Here is a 24364-nt window from a genome sequence, read left to right as displayed (position 1 = left end):
TCTTTCGCCAAGTAAAACATCGTTCCAAGTATGCAATAATAACTATGATGGTAGTACTGTTTCTCTCCCTGTTTACATTTCATGTGAAGTAAGCAAACAACCTGATCAAAATTGGCCATTGGAATAATGTAATTAAGTGTATCTTCTCTTTAAGTACTTACAAATCCTGACCTCTTGTGTTTAATGCGACTTTTTTTTTACAGTGCAAACCTTTCAAGTATTTTCTTAGCGTAAGTTTTGTGCTCCACCTGAGGTTTCAAATGTTTTAGTCTACGAATTTCATCTAAGCTATAGTCCCTCGCTAAAAAATGAAATTACCGCTCTATTTTTTACCTGCTGAAATCAGCCAGGGCTCATGAGACAAGGTATGAAGAAAAGGGGTCTCTTTCCATTTATGCCTGTAATTTAACACTTAGTCTTAGCTTGAACTTTTATTGCTGGAAGGAGTGACAGTGGTTTTCCTGTTAAAAATTTGATAGAGAAAAATGTATATCTTATGCTTTCTTTATAGTATACTTTTTGAAAAGTAGGTACTATACAACCTCAAAATAACTCAAATTAATATTTATTCTCAAAATACTCATGATGGAACTGTCATCAAGCTATTGATTGTTATTTGCTAGGTTGCAATTTAACCAAAATGAGAGCTCAAGTTTAGTATTTTATTTTCAAGAGGCACGTAATTGAAGGGGATGTACAAATTAGAATTTTCACAAGAAGGGTTCACAAAGTTCATTAATTGTGGATAGTGGATACTTAGCTACTGTGGAAAACTAGTCTTTCTGCAACGGGCTGTGATACTGAGGCAACACTGGTTAAAAATATAAAGTGCTTTATTAGTGAAATAGGGCAAAGCCCAGGCGTTTATAGGGTGTTGCCGTTCGGTGCCGTACATTCTCTATTTTTCGAGTGATGGGCATGCATTAGGTAATTGGCTAGCAAATTGCATCCACAAGCTAGGATTTTGTATGAGAAGCCGAACATCGAGTACAAGAGTTTTCCGAAGAGTAGCGAGTCCAAGACAATGTTTATTGTTTTAAAAACAAAGATTATGCCAATGAGTCCTGGCGCAAGGTCCCAAATTCATAAAATAGGCTTCATCCTCGTTTTGCTGCTCTTTCCACTAATGTTTCTATTGCGTTTTCCAAGAGGAAATTCACAAAATTAATTCTGGACTCTGTTCGTATAGGGTATCCCAGGGCTTCTCAAGTTAGAGCATTTTGTATGGCAGTGCTTTCAAGGGGATAGGTCATCCGCCTTTGGTAGGCTTTTATGTCTTCTGCTGTGTTAATTCCCTAAATGAAATTTTTTGGGCTCTTGTAACTCCATGCAAATTCTAATCGGGATGGTAACTGTGTTGGTGCTTTTGTCTCTGTAATTTTTGTGTTGAAACCCACCCAAACCCCGTTTATCTCATGTTTTACTGGCGTGTGAGTCAAGCAGTCTACTTCGCTCCCTTTAGCCGTTAGGATTCGTGTTAGCGGGGTCAAAAACATGCTTTTATCGTTGTGTCATACTGGAATCTCATTATAGTGGTGCTGTGCCCATCCTAATACGACAGGCGCTGCCTGGCATTGGGTGAGGTACGCCACTTCTCCCTTGGTCATGGTCATGTATCTGGGGCCGTCTCCTTGCATCCTTGCAAATTCTTCGCTGTGATTGACGGCTAAAGCCAATTGGTGCTGTAATTTTTTTCTTCAAGTTGAAATGTTACCGTTTTTAAGGTTTGATATACCGAGTTGAGTGAAGTTTTCATGTGCTTCTCCAAATACACAAATTTTACATTAAAATACATCAACAAATCTGCTGTAATGTTTTGAGAGGTCTTGGTAAATGGAAAACTATAGTCTGACTCAGATAGAATGCAGAATCGTGCATGTTCTGTGTGGTATGCGTCATGGTGACATATTCTGGTTTTCTTTGCTGCATTAAGGCTGAATGCCACGTTTTTTTCACTGACTCGATAGGAAATTGGTTCCGGTGCTGTTGAATCGTTGAAGCGGAGTGACGGGGCCTCGTATAGGACCGTGAAATGTTTTGCGTTGCTTGGGTCTTGAATGGAGGCGTCCCAAAATGTGTGGCCCCTAACCGGGTCCATGCACTTTCCGGTTGTAAAAACACATTTTATGCCCGTTTTAAGGTAAATTTTGTTAGGTTCGACAAAGAGTTAAAGCATGATAAAAAGTACCTGGCAGGAAATTCAAATAGGTAGAAGGAACTAATAATAAAAAAAATGTAATATTGAGTAGGTATTCCCCACTTACCAATGTCTTCTCTTTTCACAATTACACGGTATTTTCTCCAGTCGTTGGGTTGCGGTGGCGGTGTGCAAGATTCTGTTACTTTAGATAATGGGATGGATTGAAGACTGCCTCGCTGTCATATGCACTCAAAGATATGTAATTCTTTGAATATTTAATTTAAGTGAGAGTAAAGAAAAAATAAAAATCGTAAAGTAAACAATAAAAAAGTTCAGAATCTTTGCAGAGAGGTACAGTGAAACCTCAATAACTCGGTTCCCGGATAAGCCGGTAACCCGTTTTAGTCGGTAGAATCGCCCGGTCCCATTTATCACCCATATAACACAATGGAGGTATTCACGATCTTTATTAATTATGTACATACTTTCAAGTAAAGGCGATTTTTAATCAATGTGTAACAAATTCAAAAATTTGGAAAAATTGTGCGGTCATTATTACACCATAAAACTGTTTGCAAAAAATGTACAGATTATGCTTTTGAAAAAAAGTCAGTAATAGCGGCTTGCTTTTTTGCCTGCAGGGCAATCAATTGTGTTTTCTCCTCTATGATGTATAGGGCTCGTTGAAACTCAACGTCCCCGTGTTCAGAGGAGAAATTGCGCAGAACGTCCACGGCGCCAAGGGCTTGCGAGGAGGTGACATGTTGGAGCACGGGCTCCTCTTCATCTTCAGAAGAAGACTGACCCCCAGCGGTGTTAAGGTTACTTGAAATAATATTTACGAGTATAATCAATAATAGAATAAAAAAGTAAAAAATAGAAATAGAAAACAAAACCACAAGAAAAATAATATCTACTTCTTACACATTCGTGTTGAAAATAATTACTTTTAGTGTCAAATTATCGAGAAGAGGTAGTTCTCAACATATAATTAATCAATAGAGAACGAAAATTAATGAGAAAAATTATTATGGTTACATAGACACCTACTTGACTCAAAGGAAAATAACACATCAAATAGAACATTTAAAGTTTTACATCGGTTAACATTTGACAGTCAAAGTCTCTAATTAATATAATATATCAAAAAGTACAACCTAATAAAGTCTCATTTAAAAACAACAAAAAAGTAAGTAGGGAAATTCATTTTATCACATGAATACATCATAAAGAGACAAGAATTAAGTAAACGAACCAAAAATGAAATATATGTACATTTGTATTCTACTCGTATGTCATCTATGTGTACCTACTATTGCTTTAAAGTTACAGAATGAAGGAAACTAAGCTTAGAAAGTCGGTATGGATCAATTCGATTTTGGTCATCACTCAAAATGTCTCCACATGTTGGAAACAGCCTCTCAGACGGTACAGATGTTGCTGTAATGGTGAGATAGCAATTTTAGCCAAGGACGGAAACACAGTTTCTCTATCATTCCAAAATTTAATGGGCCTAACTCTTGGTCCTGCGCATACTGGTGTGAGGAAGTGCTATTTGGGTAATAATGGAGATGATGGCTAACGGACACGTGTGAGATTGTATTGTAAGAATTTTACACGTATACAGGTTCTATATCTAAGTTGCATAGACGGGTGTAGGCTGTGTCTTTCCTACGGGTCTATGCCGTGATATGGTACGGGTCCAGGCCGTGATATGGTAAGGGTCCAGGCAGTGATATGGTATGGGTCCAGGCCGTGTTTGGGTACAGTTCTGAGCCGTAAACTGATATGGGTCCAAGCCGAGGTACAAATTGTCTCTACAATTTTTACTTTTGCACTGGTTGCCCGGCGGCCTTTGCCCCAGCTTCTATTTATAGGTGGTCACCGACTCCCCACCAGGTTGATATTGCACAACTTTGCGATAGGGAACCGAGCGATTGAACCGTAACCAGTGGCCGAAGTTGAAACTGCTCCACGCGGGCGCATCGACTCGCCACGCGCATCATTGAGATGATGTGCTCATGCATGTGCCGCGCGGCCACACTGGCTCTTGCAGGTACAACTTCAGTTCGTGGTACAAACCACCTAACATCTCACCTTCAGTTTGACCTGTTTGTTTCAACAAAGTAGTATGATGTTGCCAAAGACCAGAGCACTTTGCGCACATGATTATTGTCTTTTTTTGTTAGCTGCTTGCTGCCTTTTTTTGTGTAGCTGTTCCAAAATTTTTATTTCCCCATTAATTTTGGTGAAAGCCTTGGAAATATGAAGTGAACTTTCAGCTGTAATCTCTTGAATCAGGGATCAAGGAGCGTTGCAATCATCAATCCTAAGTGTTTTTCGATGCCATCTTCCCTCGCAATCTCTTGCAGCAAGGTAGTTTTTACCAGCTTTTCAGAGTCTGTATCTGGTTGACGATTGCTTATGTCTTTTTGAAGACATCTAATTAAAGGAATCACAAGACTAGTGCTAACAAATTTTTCACCACACAAATTTTGCGCTGCTTCCTCCATTGGTTTTAAACAAGAAATAACATCAGTCGGTACCTGAATTTTGCTCCCAGTCTGTGTGTCGTAGAGACTCCCTCAAATCCTGCATTCAGAGAATACTGCAACTACTGACAACAATGCGTTAGAAGTGCGGAAGTGCGATCTTGCGGTTAATTCGAATCGTCGGCAAAAATCTTCCTCTGCAATCTGATTCTCCAGCTTTGTGCGCTGAAAGAAGTTTCGTTGTGGAAACTTGGCTTAAATCGGTTTTCTTCGTTCAAATCGATTTTGCCATTCAAAATCGATTTACACGATTAATTGACGAAAAAAAATGGGCGCTTATAGGGCTAAACCCAGAGTATAATACTAACCTATGAATAGAGTTGGTCTCTTTGATTGACTGGTCTGATGAAAGTGGTGTCTAAGGGGCTACGCCGCCCCATTTATAGTCGATCAACAATCTCCCTCCATGAGCAGGGATCCAGGAGCGTAAATGTGTCAAAATCTTGTCATTATTAGTGATATGTGAGCCTGATCCTGAGTCAACAACCCAATAATCTTCAACTTCGTTATCATCATCAGCTACCATGAAGTGAACTTTTTCTTTGGATTTACCATCACCTTTATCGCCCTTGGATGAAGTTTAATATACATCGCATTCGTATGATTTGACATCCTGCAAACAGAGCACCACATCTTCTTTCCGTTCGTTCTCTCTCGTTTCGGTTCAGGACAATTTGCCGCGATATGATTTCCTTCTTTCTGGCAATTATAAGAAAGTGTTAAACTATTTTTAGAATTTTGATTCTTGTTGCGTTTTGGATGAAATTTCCGATTTCCAGATGGTGCAAATGATACTGCTATCTCTTTTTCAGGTTTATCATAGCGATCTTCTTCCGCTAATACGATCATAATAGCTCTAACATTCTACCTGTAAAAATTACAGAGGAAATTAGTATAAGAGGGCATGATAACGAAATGATGAGCATCAGCTTCTGAGATCAAGAAATACTTTAATGGTTTAGTTAGAAAAAACAGGAACAAAAATTTTAAACGAACAAACTTAAAACTCAACTATCTACATACTCAGTCTTACAGAATAAAAAAATGAAAACGAAAAGGGAAAATAAAAATGAAAATGAAAAATAAAAATGAAAAATAATCATATCACGTTAGGGTGCTCGCTCAAGTATTCTGCTTCTTCTTCGAGCTTCTGATGAGCGTAGAAATTTTTTTCCCGATATATGAGTGCACTTTATTAGCCCTGGTTTTGTAGTCGGAAGAGTTGATGTCATAGCCCTCTTCCACGGCGCGTTTCATAAACAATTCTGAAAACAAATTTGAGAGGACTCAGATATAAATTACTGAAATAATGTGTATGCAGATACATTCAATAAACCCTGAGCTAACGCTTTACATCTAAAAATTTTATGGTTTCAAAATACTCTCTTTGAAATGAAAAGCATGGAAGTCCAAGATGCAAGATTGATTGCAAGATGAGTAATTGGGGAAATTTAAGAGAAGGGAAGTACGCGGTAAAAGAACATGAACATTTCTACAGGAAGAACCAGGTTTGCGTAGGTCGGGAATCCAATAACAATGCAGTTTCTGATTTTTTTTTCTTTTTTTTTTTTTTTTTTTTTTTACTACTTCAAATACCACACAAGTGGTAATCCTTGCGCTTCCAGTTAGAGCCCCTCCCCCCTCCGTCCCTACCATGTACCAGCCCTAGGCAACCGTTGTTTGAGACCATCAAACTCGGGTCGCCTAGCCGGGAATCGAACCCGGGACCTCCTGATTGTAGAGCCAGCGCTACAACCACTACACCACAGGAGACCGACAAAAAAAAAAGCGCGAATCGAGGCAATGATTGATGGGATGGCGATGAAATCCCGCGGTGACGGACATATCGCGATCAATGCACTCTTAATGATACGAGAGGCGGCTTCTGCGGCGACACCCATTCGATGGGTGCCCGCGGGTAGGCCTGTGAACCTTAGTAAGGCATCAGGGGCCAACTCAAATCCTGTCGCGTTCGCATATTCGTATGGTTCGACTGGTCGGACACCAGGTATTTGGGCTACATTAAGGCAGTGTAAGGTACTAGCCCAGTGCCCCAATGTGTGGGCCGCGGTAGTCAAAGATGCCATGTCTGCGCCTGGGAACTTGAGTGTCAGGACCTTCAACACGTAACCACTCGGGACGCCTTGCCCCGTGTGGTGGTTGGTCAACCAATAATTGGCCTTGATGGCCACTATAACGGTCAACGCATTTCTCAACGATTCCACGGTATACGTGCTAGCCGGGACTGGATCCCATCCCTCAGCCTCTGCAGGAGGCGCTTGGATGGGCATCCAGTCACCGTCTGATTGACCGTTAACTTTCCTTAGAAGACCGAACATTACACAAGTCATGGCGCCGCTAGTCATTAGATCTAAGGCTGCAGGTGGCAGATTGGCAAACTTTGACCTGGCCCATGCGCCAGCCAAGGAAACGGCTCTTTGTAGATTGCTGCCTACCAACAACGGGAGCTTAATATCGTCTGGTAAATTTGGGTCTACTCCGACCGCGATACCAGCTTCGAGGCTCCCGTTGATGGGAGGCAGAGCAATAAGAAAACCTTGAAGAGGCATGTTAACGTCTGGTTGTTGCGCCATTGTGTTCGAAAAGGGATTGTTTTAAACGGAAATTTGATAAAGGAATGATTAAATTTCAAAATATTTTAGAGTGATCAGGATGAAAACCTAGAAAGCAAAAACATCAACCAAAAAACGCAGGAAAATTTTAATATAAACCGTATGAATCTCAATACCTACACCTTGATTACGAAAGAAGAAGAAGTATGAAGCTCGTCTCAACGTCCAGACTGGGAGTACACCGTTCTTTAAAGAAAAGGAAAAACTACTTCTATTTCGCAAAAATAACCCTGAAAATATACAGCTAAAGAAAATAAAAAAAAGCCATTCAAAAGAGTTTCTGACCAGTAAGCATGAAACTGATGCATTCACTTTCAAATTTTTAAATTTAAGACAGTAATTACTTGGTAGTGAAAATCTAAAGGGGGTGGATGGAAAGAAACAATAAATACCTTTCACTAACTGTAGGCCTTTTTCCGGCAGTTTATCTCTTGGCGGCTCTTTGTCCTCCTTATTCTTTTAGGCAATCTTCTTCTGAGAAAAAAAGCAACACTTAATACATTAGCGGATACAATTTAATTTATTCTCCTTAAGAGAGAAACACTTTATGTATGCGGATACAATTTAATTTATCGCACGACTCATCGAACACTTTCAACCTCATGGCGAAGTTTTTGCACGTTCCAAGCATTGATGCATAAATTAGTATTCACGCTTACTTCTGAAAAATTATGTACCGAAAAATTTTCTTACATTTCCTATGATTTACCTGACTCTAAACTGATATTTTCAGGTTCCTGAAAATTCCCTGAATAACGCCGACATTGAACATTTTCCAAGAGGCAACAATGCAGTACTAAGTCGTGGACAGATATTTTTATGAATAAGTTTAAAACGTTCAAGTAAAATTTCATACCGTAGAGGTTGAGGAGAGAAAAAATACACACCTATTCACATTTTTCAACTGTTTGGGTTGAACCGACGACTGGGAGGAAGACTGAGTTGAGGTATCACCCTTCGTCACTTCGACTTTTGGCGTGGAAGCTGCATTTAAAAGAGAGGTTGATGCTTCCTTGGCATGAACAGGAACATCCTTTGAGACACTGAAAAAACAAATTCAATAATTTAGATTTTTAATAGTACCAACATAGTAGCAGTGCCAGCACTCTCGAAACCGCGACATCCGAATATCAATTCTCGAACTTTTATCGACTGCATTTTATTCTTTCGTTCACTTCATTTCTGATGCTTGGATTTACAAAACCGCTTTGTATAGCACTGGGCCGTATAACCTGTCGGATTTATCAACATAAGTTGAAGATGGAAGATATAAAGTTAGAAAGAAAAGTTTATTTTACTTTTACAAATAATATTTTGGTAAGAGTCTACATGCTAGGTGCGAATGAGGAGGCGACAAAGCGACTGAATTGACCCTGTCGAGCGCATAGCGCAAGCATGCTCATATCTCATGAGTCAAGCCCTGGATGTTGGTTCTCCTATTTCTAATATAAGGCTATCAACATTACACATATTCCAACTAGTGAAGCATCTTAGGATCAGCAAAGTTTTGCTTTAAATAATTTAAGTGGACATGCTGATTTATCAAACTAATTTTTTCTTGATTCCTCACAAATATTCCTGCATTTTGGTTAAATGGCAAACCTTTTATCTCTAAATATAACAATCTTATTCAAATCGTTTTTAAACCGAGCTGTACAGTTCCATATTTTCCATTTCCATAATTCTCTAACAGCATAGATCTCGCCATATAGTCTTCTGATGTCCATCCGAATTCTATAGATTCCCATTCACTATTATGGTAGCTACCCATGTTCTGGTTTTTTAATTCCTTAAACACTTGGAACCAACTTTACTTGATCAATGTCAAACAGTTGTCCATTCGGAGGTGGTGTAAAAAATAAAGTTTTTACATGAAGTTCCCTAATGATTACTTCACAAAAGGCATGTGTACTTACGTCGTATTTTTATTTTTCTTTCATGAATGTTCGTTTTTTTTTTTACTTCTGTAAGTATCACTTTTCTTGCATACTTAATAGTTTGTATCCTTAGGCATTTAGTTTCTCCCTTTTGAAAAAGAAAAAAGACATTGTGAAAGTCGACGATAGTTTTTTAGTTTGTGATAATTCGTTAAGTTTTATAAATATTTATTCTTTTAAATGAGTTGAAACGTACAAATTATTTTTCCTCTCTCGCTTTGTGTCAAATTTTTTACTGTTCCCCTTTTTGGGCGACAACTGTATAATCTTCCCACGTTTAAATCATAGGAGTCATCATAGTCAAGGTCTTCATGTGGTGTCCTTTTTTCCGTGCTTTTTTGCATCAAAGGTAATTAATTTATTGAGTATTTTATTCTAATTAATTATCAATTATCATGATGTAACTTTTGAAATTAAATAGGATTGTCTCCATTTGACTCGCTGTTTATCTAGTATAGTTAAATAAAGCCCAATTTGATTACATTTTGCAAGTCGGCACCACAATTGAAGAGTTTGTCTCTAGAACGGTGTATTGTAAAATTGGTCTTTGTTTGGATTAAAAATGTTATAGCTTCAGTGCTTCTTTTGGAACACACTGTTATGTTTTTATGTTGATCCAACGCTCCTATGCAGAATTAAAGGCCATAATGTACGAAGACCCTTTCTTAAAGCTTCAAATCAGCTTTATGTTAAATGAATATTTTTGAAAGGCGCCCTTCTTCGAAAGTAATGGAACACACTTTGTTTTTAACCTGAGCCAGAGATTGTAGTTCCTGAATTGCAAAATGTAGTTCAATTAACATGTGAGTGGTTAGACCATTTAATTGTATCAAGAGCTACTTTATATCTGTTTATTTTTATCTAAATTCTCACTAATACGAAAATACTCATCGTTTTTTCATGGTATTGCATATGGTTTTTGGTTGTGACTTTGGTTGTGAATATGTATTCAAACCTCCTACCGAATAATATTTTCGTCTGCGCATCCTAGATGCAGACGAAAATGATGTGTGGATGATGATTCATTCGTCTTTCAGTGAATCTTAATTTATTGAACTTATTGTACAAATGGACCGAATTTAAGTAGAAGGAAACTAATGCAATTAAGGTGTTAGGAATAAACATTCTATCGTCCAAAGGCAAATTCAATGGTAAGCTTTTCCTTATTTCTTCCATTTTGTAAATTTCTTGCAAGTAATTGATAAACTTTTTTAAGACTCAGCTCTCAATTTTACACATGATCTTCCTAAAGAGAAAATTTCGTTTTTCGCCACTTTGTTGCTAGTTAGTCTTAAATGAGAAACCACTTTACATTTCCTTATCTCTCAAATCCCCTAAGCGATCAAAATTTCGCGATTTATTTGTTTCATCAAAAAAATCCTTATACTTTTGATAAGGAAAAGTAATACGTTCATACTTTCCCAGAATCTTTGATTTGAATGGAGGTGAATTGTTGCTATATTTTTCCTTCCTACATTGAACCCTGTGTAAAAGCTGTCACTTTTTTCTATACGTTATTTTCCTCTTTATTTTCTCTTATCGTCTATTGTTAAGTTCTCTATCTAGTCTAAATGTTACCTGTTGTGAATTTAACTAACCCTAAATATTAGTATTAAAAGTTTCTATGAGGTGTGGTAATAAAATAGCAGTCGCTAAAATATTTCAGTGACTAAATATATTGTGCCAAAGGATGAGGGGTTTGCTTTAGCATGACACATTATAATTAATTTTTTTCTCAATAACTGATTTCAATCCACCTGCTTCAGTATACCTCCTTCTCCTTTGGTTGAGAGACAATGTATCAATGGCATACGTGAAAATAGTATGATTCTTCTTCTTTATCAACACCCCTTGCCTCTTATTTGATATGTATCAAAATTCTTCAATCTAACTCACTCTCAAACAAGATTTTACACTTCAGCCATTGGTACATTATTTTTCGATGTTTCTGTGTTATTTATGTCTCTGTGTCCATGTACAAGTGTGCTGAACTTATCTGAAATTTGTATTTTTTTTAAGTCGACTGTAAATAACTGAAAATTTTTGTCATTCAGTTTAACATTTTCGGTACTTGTAAAATAAGCTCTCATGTACTGGGATAATAATTGTAAAAAATTGACCGTTTTTATACAATAATGATGACGATATCAATACAAAAAAATGACATCCTCTTTGATAAGTGTTCAATTTTTGGATCATTGTTCTAATTGTCTCGTCTGAGTCCGTGCCAAATAAGTTTACGCACTTTTAGATTGTATCAGAAGATCCCCCTTCTTGATTTTTGCATTTATTTTCAATGCTAAACTGCGTGGGTTCTACCATTTAAACATATCTGCTGCCTCTGCACCTTTCATGCCAAGGAATAAAAGACACTCCAAAAATCTCTTCAGCTACTAATAGAGATAAAATGAATGCTACACATGCTGAGATTTTATAAAAATACTTTAATTTCAATGCAAAGTGATTGAGCCATCTATTACTAGAAGCACAAACTTGTTTAGGAAATCAATTTTGAAGGTAAAAAAAAATTACAATCATTTTTATGTAAATTACATAGTTCAGACAAGTTTACCATTTTTCTTGGCCCTGGCAGAATTCAGCTTCAGTGTCTGCACAAGAGGATAAAACAGGTAACTTATCAGAGACAAGATATGGCACATGGTTAATAATTTCAGTCAGTTAGAGTACAAGAAATTATAAATCAGATCCTGGATAAATATTTTTATCACCACCGGTTAATTGCGTCAGAGTAGAACAACTATCTCAGAAATATTGATATCAATTCAAAATCCATTAGTAAGATAGCAGATGCAACATTTTCCATCAAGGAAGAGGCAACAAAGTTGAAATAAGAAGTTTTACAGCTCTTCCCTCCTTTCAGTCGTTTGGGTAACTTTGATGGTTGTAGAATTTTCAGTATCGCTGACATATCCCGGTTCGTTAACATACAGAGCTGGATATAACAAGAGGGGTTCTGCCACGTACGCTAGTAAGTTCCGTTCTGGATAATACTGTGCCCAAGATTCTCTGTGGAAAACATTAAAAGAAAAAAAGCGGTTAGTAGATACATACTGAAAAATCCCATCTGAAATATTATTAGATATCTATTTGTGTAAATAAGAAATACAAAAAGCATCCGACTCCTTTGCTCACCAGTTTCAATTAGACAGTATTGTCTACTCAAAAAACTAGAAATTCAGATATACAAGAGCCGAGGAAAATATTTTCTTTTGTATGTCAAAAAGACACAATTTTTTTTTTTTTTTTTCAGACTAATTTTCCAAAGAATAAATGGATTTCATTTTGCGAAAAGGAACCAGGAGCTTTGCAATGTTTCTAAGATTGTGCAACTTCTTTTGTCTTGGAAGAAAACCTGTTTATCTATTAACAATTTCTATTTTACTTGCTGAAAACTGTAAATAGACAAAATTACCATGTAAATTTCATATTTTTTTCATTATTTTAGAAACTTTATTGCAAAAGATGATTTTGCACAATCTTAGCATCATTGCAATACTTCTGGTTCCTTTATCCAAAATGCAATCCAAATGAAGTACGGTCGGAAGATTTCGCAATTTGGCCACCAATATAATATGCATTAGTGAGTGCTAGTTTTCAAAAATAAAAATAAAAAAATTCTGTAATGTGAACAGCAATTTTTTTTGACACTTGATGCATCAAGACAAAGATTTCAAGAATTTTACTACCTCAGCAAAAGAAAAAACAACTCACAGGTAGTTTATCCAATAAGCAAAAATATTTTAAAAAATCTGCAAAACATGTTCTTACTGGGGCTGCTGATTGTACATGATGGGCAGGAATTCATCGACTGGTAGCAGGTTATTCAAAGGTTTGGCAGCCAGCAGTTTCTGAGCACCTGAGAGACTTATAAGGTAGCCTATCGTCCAGTACGAGTAGGAGACGTGCCGCAAAAACTCTGATCCGATGACCTGATCCTCTGTTACGTTCTGCAAGAGTCGCTTTCGGCCCAAGTACCTGTAAATAAATGATGTTCATGGGAAAACAAATTCGACATTTTACAAGTGTATTCGCACATAATGGGCTTAACCCTTCGAAGTTTGAGGCGCAAAATCAATCCCACTTAGTCCCGAGACTCAACAGAGTTTCCTCCGACAGGACGGAGCCAAGCAACGAGGGATTTTGACCATTTTGACCCTTTCCGAGGATTCACACCCATACTGCCGTGCTAAGGAAGAACGTCGTATGAACATCCGAGAGTTGCCAAATTTCCTTCAATAAAATGTTTATTTTTGAGGAATGTTATGAATATTTTTCCATTAAATTTTCTGAATCTTCAGGTGAAATTGCGAAAAAAGTTACCTGAAAAACTGGAAGGAAAATATTCATAAGTTTACCAGGAAATTCGTGTTTTATCAAAGGAAATTTGACAACGCCTGATGGCTCATACGGAGTTCTTCCTTAGCACGGCAGCATAAGTATTCGCCAGTCATGAGCACCACAGAGCTCGAGGAGCATTTAGACCACGTTGAGTAGAAAGTAATCAAACCACAGCAGGTATTACCAAATTTAATTGGGCAATTTAATTTTTTACATGGAAACATTTGTGCGGATTTTGGTGTAAATTTCAGTGAATTTTCCGCATAGTGCGAAGCAAATTCCTTCACATTTTCAAAAAACAATCCGCAGAAACGTTCTCTTGCAAAAAATTAAATTGCTCAGTTAAATTTGGCAATAGTAGATGTGGCTTGGTTCCTTTCTGCTAAACGCAGTCCATTTTAGACCAGAAAATCGAACTCAGCGGGTCATTTCCAAGTAAGGGGACCCTACCCGATCGGAGGACTTTCGATTTTGACCCCAAAATTTTACTCCATGTTGCCACTGACGCTTTTGTTCAATTTTGGACGAGAGAAAAAAAAATTCGAGATTAAGATCAATTTTTCCGTAGTTTGAGGCGTACAATCGATTGCGCCCGAGGCTCGCCGGATTTTCCTGACCCAAGAAACGGTCAAAAATGAGTCTTCTTGACTGTTTCGCAAAAGTTCACCGGCTGCGCGTTCTGCGCCGATTGCGCGGACCAATGGAGCTTTTCCGACCGGATAATCGGACTCAGCGCATCATTTGGACGCATTTCTGTCAAATAGAACTATGAGCATTATGACGTGAGCCCTGTTATGCATGTATTTTATGGGTCTCAGGGCTCAAGCCTTAATGCACACAATTCCATTTGATAGAAACACGTTCATTTCCAAGGGGACTAGCTAGGCTTCAGCCCGATCGGGGAAATTTCGTTAAAATTTTAACCCCGAAATTTTACTCCATGGTCTGGGCCGGATTAAGGGGGTGGCCATATGGGCCGCGGCCCATGGCGGCAAAATTATGAGTCGGCAAATTTTGCAAGTTTTTTTTAAATGCAGGTACAGAAAAATCGGATTCAGAAAAAAATTACAAATAAGAAAAGGTGACAAAATCTCTCATTTCCTGAGAGTTCATTAATTTCTAATTTTGTCGTATTTCGGTGATACAAAACACTGCGCACCTTTAATTAGTTGAGTTGAGAGAGAAACCAAACACGCAATTTGGCCTGGAACGGCGCGACTTACCTAGAGAGAAATGATGACGAGGACTTGAGATGAAAAAGAGGAGCCCTCGGCGCGGCGCGATCGGCATGTAACACATATTAGCGCCTACGAGACTGCATGAATACTTCACGCATTGCGTCGAACACAGTACGGTCAACAGCGGTTGGCGCGGCGCGGTGTGAAATAGTGCCTACAAGACTACATGAATACTTCACGCATTGCGCCAAATACCGTGTGGTCAGCGCGGCACGGCGGCGGAAGTTAAAATTATTAAACTACATTTATATTTGTTCTTTCTTAATTTTTTAGTTCATTTCTTAAAAATAAAAGGCCGTGTCCCCACAGAGGTAGGTTTACGGAACTGAACTTTCGCGCGAAGTTCCGTGAACTTTTGCTAGTAGTGTTGACAGGGCTTACGCAAAAAATGTGTCCAACACGAGTGAACGCGTCTTATGCACCCCTCCCCCTCCGGCACGTTTACTTGATGGTTTTTATTAATGAATCAAAACGAATGAGAAGAGGGCGGAAAAATACAGGCGGCCAATGGGCAGCAAGTAGGTAAATCCGGTCATGTCCAAACGCATAGCCGGGGAGTGCCCCTGGACCCCCAGTTCCTCGCTTTGCGGTGAACTTGCGACTCGTTCCGCGAGCCGCCCCTCATAGCTATTAACTTTTAAAAGAACGAATTTACTTTTTTTAAAGAAGTATGGTGAAAAGTGGCGAATATGTTATCTTTGTCCTCATCCACAATCAGCAGATTTAGCATTTTAAGCCACGGCCGCCATCTTGGATTTTGAAATTTTGAAAATCTGACCAAAAATTCGAGTTTCCCGTTGAAAAATACCTCCGGATACCGAGTCTCACGAAAATCGATCAAACAGGAGCCGACTCAGCATTTTAAGCCACGGCCGCCATCTTGGATTTTGAAATTTTGAAAATCTGACCAAAAATTCGAGTTTCCCGTTGAAAAATACCTCCGGATACCGAGTCTCACGAAAATCGATCAAACAGGAGCCGACTCAGCATTTTAAGCCACGGCCACCATCTTGGATTTTGAAATTTCGAAAATCTGACCAAAAATTCGAGTTTCCTGTTGAAAAATACCTTCGGATACCGAGTCTCACGAAAATCGATCAAACAGGAGCCGACTTAGCATTTTAGGCCACGGCCGCCATCTTGAATTTTGAAATTTTGAAAATCTGACCGAAAATTCGAGTTTTCCGTTGAAAAATATCCTCGAATACCGAGTTTCACGAAAATCGATCAAACAGGAGCCGACTAAGGGCCACTGTTGCGTTGCGAACGCAACGGAAGTTAAAACGCCTCCAATTAAATGCGTATGCAACCACGCACATCCATCGCGTACGAATAGTTGTATGCAGCGCCTTAGAGAAAGTCGCATCCTCACGTTACAGTGATGGCGCTTTGTTGAGCGGTTGAGCCTGCATATTTATGGTTAATTGACGTTGTTTCTCTACTTATTTTGGTTGGTAAAAGGTGAAGCGTTAATGATTCTCTAAATTTTATGGTTCATCAACATTTGTCAGGAAAAATTTCCGCACATTTAGGGTCACTGTTGCGTTTCGAACGCAACGGAAGTTAAAACGCCTCCAATCAAATGCGTATGCAACACGCACATCCATCGAGTACGAATAGTTGTTTGCAGCGACTTAGAAAATGTCGCATCCTCACGATTTACAGTGGCTGGCGCGTTGGTGCGCGGTTTAGGGCCTGCATCATTTATGGTTGGACTGACGTGTTGCTTCTCTACTTATTTTTAGTGTTGGTTTGACAGGATGAAACGTTAATGATCCTCTAAATTTTTTATGGTCATCACAACATTTGTACAGGAAAAAGAATTCCGCACATTTAGGGTCACTGGTGCGTTGCGAACGCAACGGAAGTTAAAACGCCTCCCAATTAGATTCGTATTAAAAAATACCTCCGGATACCGAGTCTCACGAAAATCGATCAAACAGAGCCGACTTAGCATTTTAGGCCACGGCCGCCATATTGGAATTTTGAAATTTTGAAAATCTGACCGAAAATTCGAGTTTTCCCGTTGAAAAATAATCCTCGATACCGAGTTTCACGAAAATCGATCGAACAGGAGCCGACTAAGGGCCACTGTTGCGTTGCGAACGCAACGGAAGTTAAGAAGCCTCCAATTAGAATGCGTATGCAACACCGCACATCCATCGAGTACGAATAGTTGTATGCAGCGCCTTAGAGAAAGTCGCATCCTCACGTTACAGGTGATGGCGCTTTGTTGAGCGGTTGAGGCCTGCATATTTATGGTTGATTGACGTTGTTTCTCTACTTATTTTGGTTGGTTAAAAGGTGAAACGTTAATGATCCTCTAAATTTTATGGTTCATCAACACTTTGTCAGGATAAAATCCATGGTAATTGGTACCCCGTCAATTTTTCTCGATTTTGGACGAGAAAAAATTTTCGAGATTAGTGCCGAATCCTACATAGTAGCTTGAGGCGTAGAATCAATTGCGAGCAGTCAGACTCACTGGAGGCGCAGTTTTGAGAAATGTTACGTACGTAGGTAAGTTTCTATACCATCCTCACTGCTCGGGCACCAAAACTGACGAACTAAATCGTGAATTTGGCTCTTTGTTGGTGCTCGAAACTTATACTTGGAATGACGCAAATTTCTTTGGGTCAAGAATTAGATTTTCCTATTTTTAGACCTTTGATAAAAATAACTTTCTGGGAGGTACCTCCCAGCATGAGCACCCTTTACCCGGTTCGGTATAATTAATTTATTTCGGGTTTTTTAAATTAAACAACCATAAGAAAGTATATCGACTTACCATCACGGAAAAAATTCAATTGCTGATTTAACAATTCAATTGCTAAAAAGAGTGACTGCAATATTTCAACGTAGTTTTCACAGCACAAAAATGTTATTTTAACCACCCCCGTGGTTAAATTAGCTTACAATAGTGGTTAAAGTAGCATTTTTGTGTTGTGAAATCTACGTTGAAAGATTGCAGTCACTTTTTTTTAGCAATTGAATTGTTAAATCAGCAATTTAATTTTTTCCATGAACCACCGCTTTACATACGTGCGTAACTGAAATTATTGATTTAAGAAAACAAAACCAGATCCTTACACGAAATCCCAGTCAAAATCAGGCAAAGTTCTCAATTCGTCCAAGACTTGTTCCAGTTTGCTTTTGAAATAATGCTCGAATCGGACATCGTCTTCTAAGACCATGACTACATCCAAGTTTTCCTCGACTATCTGAAAAAATCGTGAGAAAAATGAGTGAATCTAATGCACTCATTTGATTAAAATAATAAAGCATGATTTACAATACTGCCGTGCTAAGGAAGAACGCCGTATGAACATTCGAGAGTTGCCAAATTTCTTTCGATAAAATGTTTATTTTTAGAAAAGTTATGAGAAATTTTCAGGAATTTTAGACGAAATTGCAAACAAAATTATCTGCAAAATTGGAAGAGAAACATTCATAAGTTTACCAGGGAATTCGTGCGTTATCAAAGGAAATTTGGCAACGCCTGAAGGTTCATACGGCGTTCTTCCTTAGCACGGCAGTATAAGAGTGGGCTGTCGGTTACAAGATAGCTATTACCTAAAAAAGTGTAAGCGCCTTCAAAATGATGACGTATGCAACCCAGCCGAGAGGGAAGCTAATTAAGTTGCCTGAGAATCGCGGCAGTTTCAAGTGGCAAGCAGTGGCGTAGCGTGCTTTGGGATTTATCGATTGATCTGCCATTTGAACCTATGGAAAAGTATCGATAAACAGGGTGTTTGCGAGGAACACCTGAATAATCGATTCTTTACCATGGCTTCAAATGGGGGAAATATTGATACTCGATCATCCACGCTTTGCCACTGGTGGCAAAGGGGTCGCTGATTAAAACTCAAAGACGATAAATACTTCGGACTGCAACGTTGCAGGTTTTCTCATAGACAAATTCTGTAAAATAAGATTGAAAGTTTTTGGCATCAGCAATTTATGGTTTCTTATTTCGACAGGAAAGACACAAGTGAGCGTGCGACTTGAGAAAACCCCTCAAGTCTAGTATCTTTGAAATTGTGTTTTTGATTGATATGGACTCTCTTGGAATAAGACCATACGCCCCGAAAAATTCTTCAAAATCTCTATTCACTATATTACTGGTCTTAAGCTGAATTTTAATCAGGTTTGACCAAGTTATTTTAGTCGAAACACGACTGAATTAGCCATAATGCGATTGCACGTACTGGTCACACCGCGATTTGTCTGAACTTCGACTTCTGACGGTAACATACGGGAAGAGCGGTGGCGTGGCATGAATTTTCTGGAGAGACACTAAAGCACCATACCCGCTCAAAAAATTTTGCAATTTTTCTTGCCCATGTGAAAGTATTATCACCACAAAATTTTAAGCAAATATGTTTGCTTGGATTTTTCCCCCAAAAATTTAAAAATCAGATGGAATTTCGAAACACCGCAATGTAGATATGACTGTTTCAATTAACGTTATTCTTTTGGACCGCGTTCAGCAAAAAGGAAGCAAATCATATCAGCTTTTGCCAAATTTAACTGGGCAATTCAATTTTTTACGAAAGAACGTTCGGGCAGAATCCTTTGAATATTTTAAGGAATTTGCTTCGTACTATGCAAAAAATTAATGAAATTTGCAAAAAAACCGCACTACCAATTTCATGTAAGAAATTAAATTACCCGAATTTAAAGTGGCAAAAGCTCATGTGGCTTGGTTCCTTTCTGGAACCAAGAGCATACTAATGTAGCTAAGATTGTGCAACATACATTCTTTGACATAAAATTTCTGAAATCATGCAACAAATTAAATTTACAACGGTACATTTCGTCTTGAATTTATAGATTATCGGGAGTAAAGATGAAACTTGTTTAGATGATCTGTTGATATTTGCAAGGTAAAAAATTTGCACAATCTTAGCGACATTGGAATGCTCTCGGTTCCTTTTTGCAAAATGTAATCCATTTTATCTGCGTTTCGTCGCAAAAAAAAACGCAAACAATCGAAGAAACGAAGAATTTACCTCTTTCCAGATGCGGAAGTGGCTCAGGAAGCACCCGATCTCGCCTTTGGTCATCGGCCTTGAAAAAAAAGAAGCATATTAGTGAGAAAAATTACGACGATCGATACCATTCTTTGATGATAGGAGATAATTTTTCAGTCGGGGCGGTTCAACAACCTCTCTCTTGTTTCAGCATGAAATAAATAAACGCGAGGCAGACCGCGACTTTGCGATATATCGATTGTTCTGCCATTTAAACCTATGGGAAAGGATCGATAAACAGGGTGTTCGCAGCGAACACCTTAATAATCGATTCTTTACCATAGGTTTAAATGGCAGAACAATCGATACATCGCAATTCACGCCACGCCACTGCCACCGTTGATTAATTTACTACGTCCTCCGTCATCTCAGCTGCAGGAAACAAGTTGCCACATCATACGAACATGATATCGTTGCAGTGAATCGAGTTTTGCGCCCAATACCGCCGTGGTAAGGAAGAACGCCGTATGAACATTCGAGAGTTGCCAAATTTCCCTTGATAAAACATGTATTTTTGACGACATTCATTCACATTTTTTTTTAAATTTTCAGATGTATTAGAGTAAATTGCGTACGAAATCGTCTGTAAATTTTAGAAAAAAACATTCGCAATTTTCCCTGTAAATTCGGTTTTTATCGAAGGAAATTTGGCAGCGTCTGAAGGCTTATACGGCGTTCTTCCTTAGCATGGCAGAATAGACCATAAATTAGGGAGAAAACTGGATAGAAGTAGGTTATACCTACCCTAGTAGCACAATAATGCCCCTTGGAAGATGTTTTTTTTTTAAAAAAAAAAAAAAATAAATTCACAGAAAGAAAAATCAAGTGGATCCAGAGTTTAGACTCTTAAAAAATTTGGCAAGAAAAAAATACCCTTGTTCAATCGGATTTTTACTTGAATCAAACGGAAATCCGCTAAGAGGTTTGACTCTCGATTCAAGAAAAACCCCGATTGGATCAGGAAACTTTTTTCTTGATAATTTTTTTAAGAGTCTTGACTCTGGATCCGAGAGACTTTTTCTCCAGTGATCTCTGAAAAAATTAAAATGTTTCAGAGACGTTTACTTGAAACGGGGAATAACTATTCTATGTAAGAAAACGACTTTCATAAGTTTAAGGAGACAAGTTACGGTGATATTTATGCGTTTTTAGCATGCAGTTAAGTCATTCTTCATTCAATTGAACGACATTTTAAAACGGTAAAAATCTTTGCGTGATGCGCGTCGCCACAATAAGAGTTACGACAAACCGTTGTCACCAGTCGAAAACGCCTTCAGTTTCGCGCGATACTTCACCGCCCACACCGGAGTTAAAATATTTGTATCAAAAATCATCGTGCATCCATCTACTATCAAATCAAGTAACTCGTGAGATCTTTCAATCGCTTATCGAAAATTCGTGAAGTGCCGTTTGGTGTTTTGTCGGAAGAAACCTTAACATTTCTGAGGTTTCATCTGTTAAAATGGGCCACTAGACAAGACACGAATTCCAGCATTCTGATACATGTTTCTTAACCAGAATTTCACGTAGAGCACGATTCGCGCAACGAAAATTACTGAAACCAACTCTTAACGAAGATATTAACCTTTTTATTTCACATTGGTTACAAGGAATTTGAACTGCCCGCTCACAAGAAACTCAAAGCTCTACGTGAGTCAAATCAAGCACAACCACGGTTTCAGCAAGACTCTCAATCGAGCAATGTTAATTTCCCACCATGTGTTGTTCAAACTATAAGCAATTTGCTATAGCTTATCTAAAGCGTTAAGATTGAGGTTGCCAGATTTTTATATTGCAGAGACTGTCATGATAAAGTTTAGCGCGCGATGTGAATCACGCAGAGTATTGAGTTTTCATGAGCGGGTGGTTTGAATTCACGCATCAAGAATCATTAAATATCTTCGTAAGGAGTTGATTTCGGTAATTTTCGCTGTGCGTATCGTGTTCTGCGTGAAATTTTTGTTAAGAAACATGTTTCAGAATGCTGAAATTCGTACCTTGTCTAGTGGTCCATTCTATCGCAATCAAAGGATACAGTTGTAAAAGAATTCAAGCCATCTGTTTCCGCTCCGATGAACCCAATCAATTTCTAAGAGTGATAAATCTCCTCTTGATGTCTCTTTGGGGTTAAGATGGAGCATTGGGCGCTTGCCAACACTACATCCATTGAGCTTTTGTTTCACCCATTTAAAACATGACGTTACATTATCACCAGTGGCGTGGCGTGAATTGCGATATATCGATTGTTATGCCATTTAAACCTATGTTAAAGAATCGATTATTAAGGTGTTCGCTGCAAACACCCTGTTTATCGATCATTTTCCATATATTCATATGGCATGACAATCGATATATCGCAATTCACGCCACGCCACTGATTATCACCGACTCGTGGGGTATGCTCCTTCGCACCAAAAACCAAAACTGCGTAGCAAAACTCCTCCGTGAACCTATTTTCAGGAAGTTCTCGGAGGCAGGATACGTCAACACGTAAACAATCTTTCGAAACTCTGACGTTGACATGGCGAAGTGTTTTCACGTATGAGTTCGGGTTTTGCAGAATCCTTGCGTTCCGAAATCCGAAGGCTGTTTTGGTAAAAGTTTCTTCGTCACGGGTGAGATTCCCCCTCTCGAAGATGCGGTGCAAATATTTGCTCTGACTACGCCTCCGCTTTTAAACGTATACGGTTATCAAGGCGGATTTGGGAACTCATCAAAATTCAGTCCCTGAGACTTGACTTCGAGAACAATGTTTGTACATCTGTTTGAACTTACTAAAAATAATAGAGGGGGAGAAGAAAGTAAAAATATCACAACTTTTCTGCTTTTGTTGAGTTGGCTTTACGTAGTTGGCGTTGACAATTCGTGCTGCTATCGGGGTGAAAGCTGATTTTTTTACAAAGAGAATGAAATTTCAAGCTATATTTGTGCTTAGCTCTAAAATATTAAAATTAATTTAAAGGCCTCGTGGGCAGACTTAAACATATTCCGATAAAATTTTCCCAAAACTTTAATTAAATTTTTCTCACAATCAAGAATTTTTGCTTTAAAACTATACTTTGCTTTGAAAGTGAAACGGTCAATATACGTTAATCGGATGTTCCAGGTGCAAAATGCACGTCCCTGTATGCATTGATTTAATTAAACGTGGAATTTATAATATGTCAGAAAAATTCACTGATTCCTTCTTTACAATCAAATAGGATCGATTTTTGAAGAAGTTACCTGCGTGAAGTCCAAAGTGTTCACCAGATGATTTATACAAAAGGACTTAATACTGTGCAGTATAATAGAGATTATTGAACAGCCTCTTTAAAACAGCCTCGCTAGACTGACGTCCCGGTATTTAAGAACTACTTCTCTTAATTTTTTTGCTTTTCAATTAGGACATCAATTATTCCAGTGTGTCTGCAAAAATCTCGAATGATGTATTCTCAAACTCAAAGAACAATTAATTATATTTGGCCTTAAAACTGCCCCACTGTGGTTGTCTTACTTATTAGTTTGTTTAAAATGTATTTTCTGAATTGAATGCGAGATACGAAAAAAGAGAGGAAAAGTACACATGGAAGAGAAATAAGACCATTTACTTTTGAAGCACCGAAATTGTACAGAACGAGGCACGCTCTGGTTAACTCAACGCGACACCCCACGCCTGCCTTACGAACGCCGGGATGCAACTAAACCTACTCCACGGATGTGCGTATTGCATATCCGAAAGGCTGAAGGCGCTCTGGTAGTCCATGCGCTTGAGGCGTCAGGCCCCGCGTGGCATGCCATGCCAGCGACCGCGTGGCGCCTATCGAATCGTTATCGATCGATAGACATCGATCGATACATATCATTGCTAAGATAAGGATAATTCCATCAAGGTCATTAATAACGATTCAAAAATTGACTTGCTGAGATGAGAAAACTTAGATACAGGGTGTTTCAGACCACCCGTACCAGGCCTTTTTCTCGGTTGGTATAGGTCGTACGAAGTCGGAGACCTCAGGGTTGAATAGGGAATTGACCCCAAGGAATCCGAATTTCGTGGTCCCGAAACCCCCCCCATCCCCCCTTGGGGGGGTAAAGGGGGGGTCACGATGCTAAAAGTCACGGTTCTCGGGCGAATTGCGGATAGATCACATCAGAATTGAAAAGCACGGAAAATTTCACGTGGAATTGACCCCTAAAAATCCAAAATCGGACCATCCAAGGCCCAAAAATGACACCCTAAAGAGGGGGACAGTACCCCCCTCCATAATTTCTCTTTGGTCTCAAAATTGACGTAAATTCTCCAGAAAAAGACGGTTTCCCAGGTAATCGACCTCGGGAAATCCAAATTTCATGGTCCCGAAGCTCCTCTAGGCCCCCTTGGGGGGTAAACGGGGGGGCCCAATTTTGAAAATCGGGGCTCCTTTCCGAATCGCAAATTGATTGCATCCAAATTGAGGAGCAGAACACATTTACATCTTAAGTGACTCCTA

At 38.7% G+C, this 24364-nt stretch overlaps 1 protein-coding gene across 1 annotated transcript in view; it reads right to left on the bottom strand.

Moving 5' to 3' along the window:
• Window positions 1-11686: 11686 nt before the first annotated feature.
• The window catches only part of LOC109037684 (glycosyltransferase 25 family member), a 323369-nt gene continuing 310691 nt past the window's right edge, over window positions 11687-24364 (bottom strand). The window contains exons 7-10 of the mRNA XM_019052461.2: window positions 19872-19929; window positions 17950-18080; window positions 13052-13258; window positions 11687-12289 (exon numbers count right to left, since the gene is read on the bottom strand). Coding sequence (XP_018908006.2) covers window positions 12121-12289; window positions 13052-13258; window positions 17950-18080; window positions 19872-19929 — 565 coding nt within the window. The 3' untranslated portion in view covers window positions 11687-12120. The remainder of the gene's footprint in view (window positions 12290-13051; window positions 13259-17949; window positions 18081-19871; window positions 19930-24364) is intronic.

Source organism: Bemisia tabaci, chromosome 10 (assembly GCF_918797505.1).
Source record: "Bemisia tabaci chromosome 10, PGI_BMITA_v3".
Lineage (NCBI taxonomy): Eukaryota > Metazoa > Arthropoda > Insecta > Hemiptera > Aleyrodidae > Bemisia > Bemisia tabaci.
This window is presented reverse-complemented; position numbering and strand designations above follow the sequence as displayed.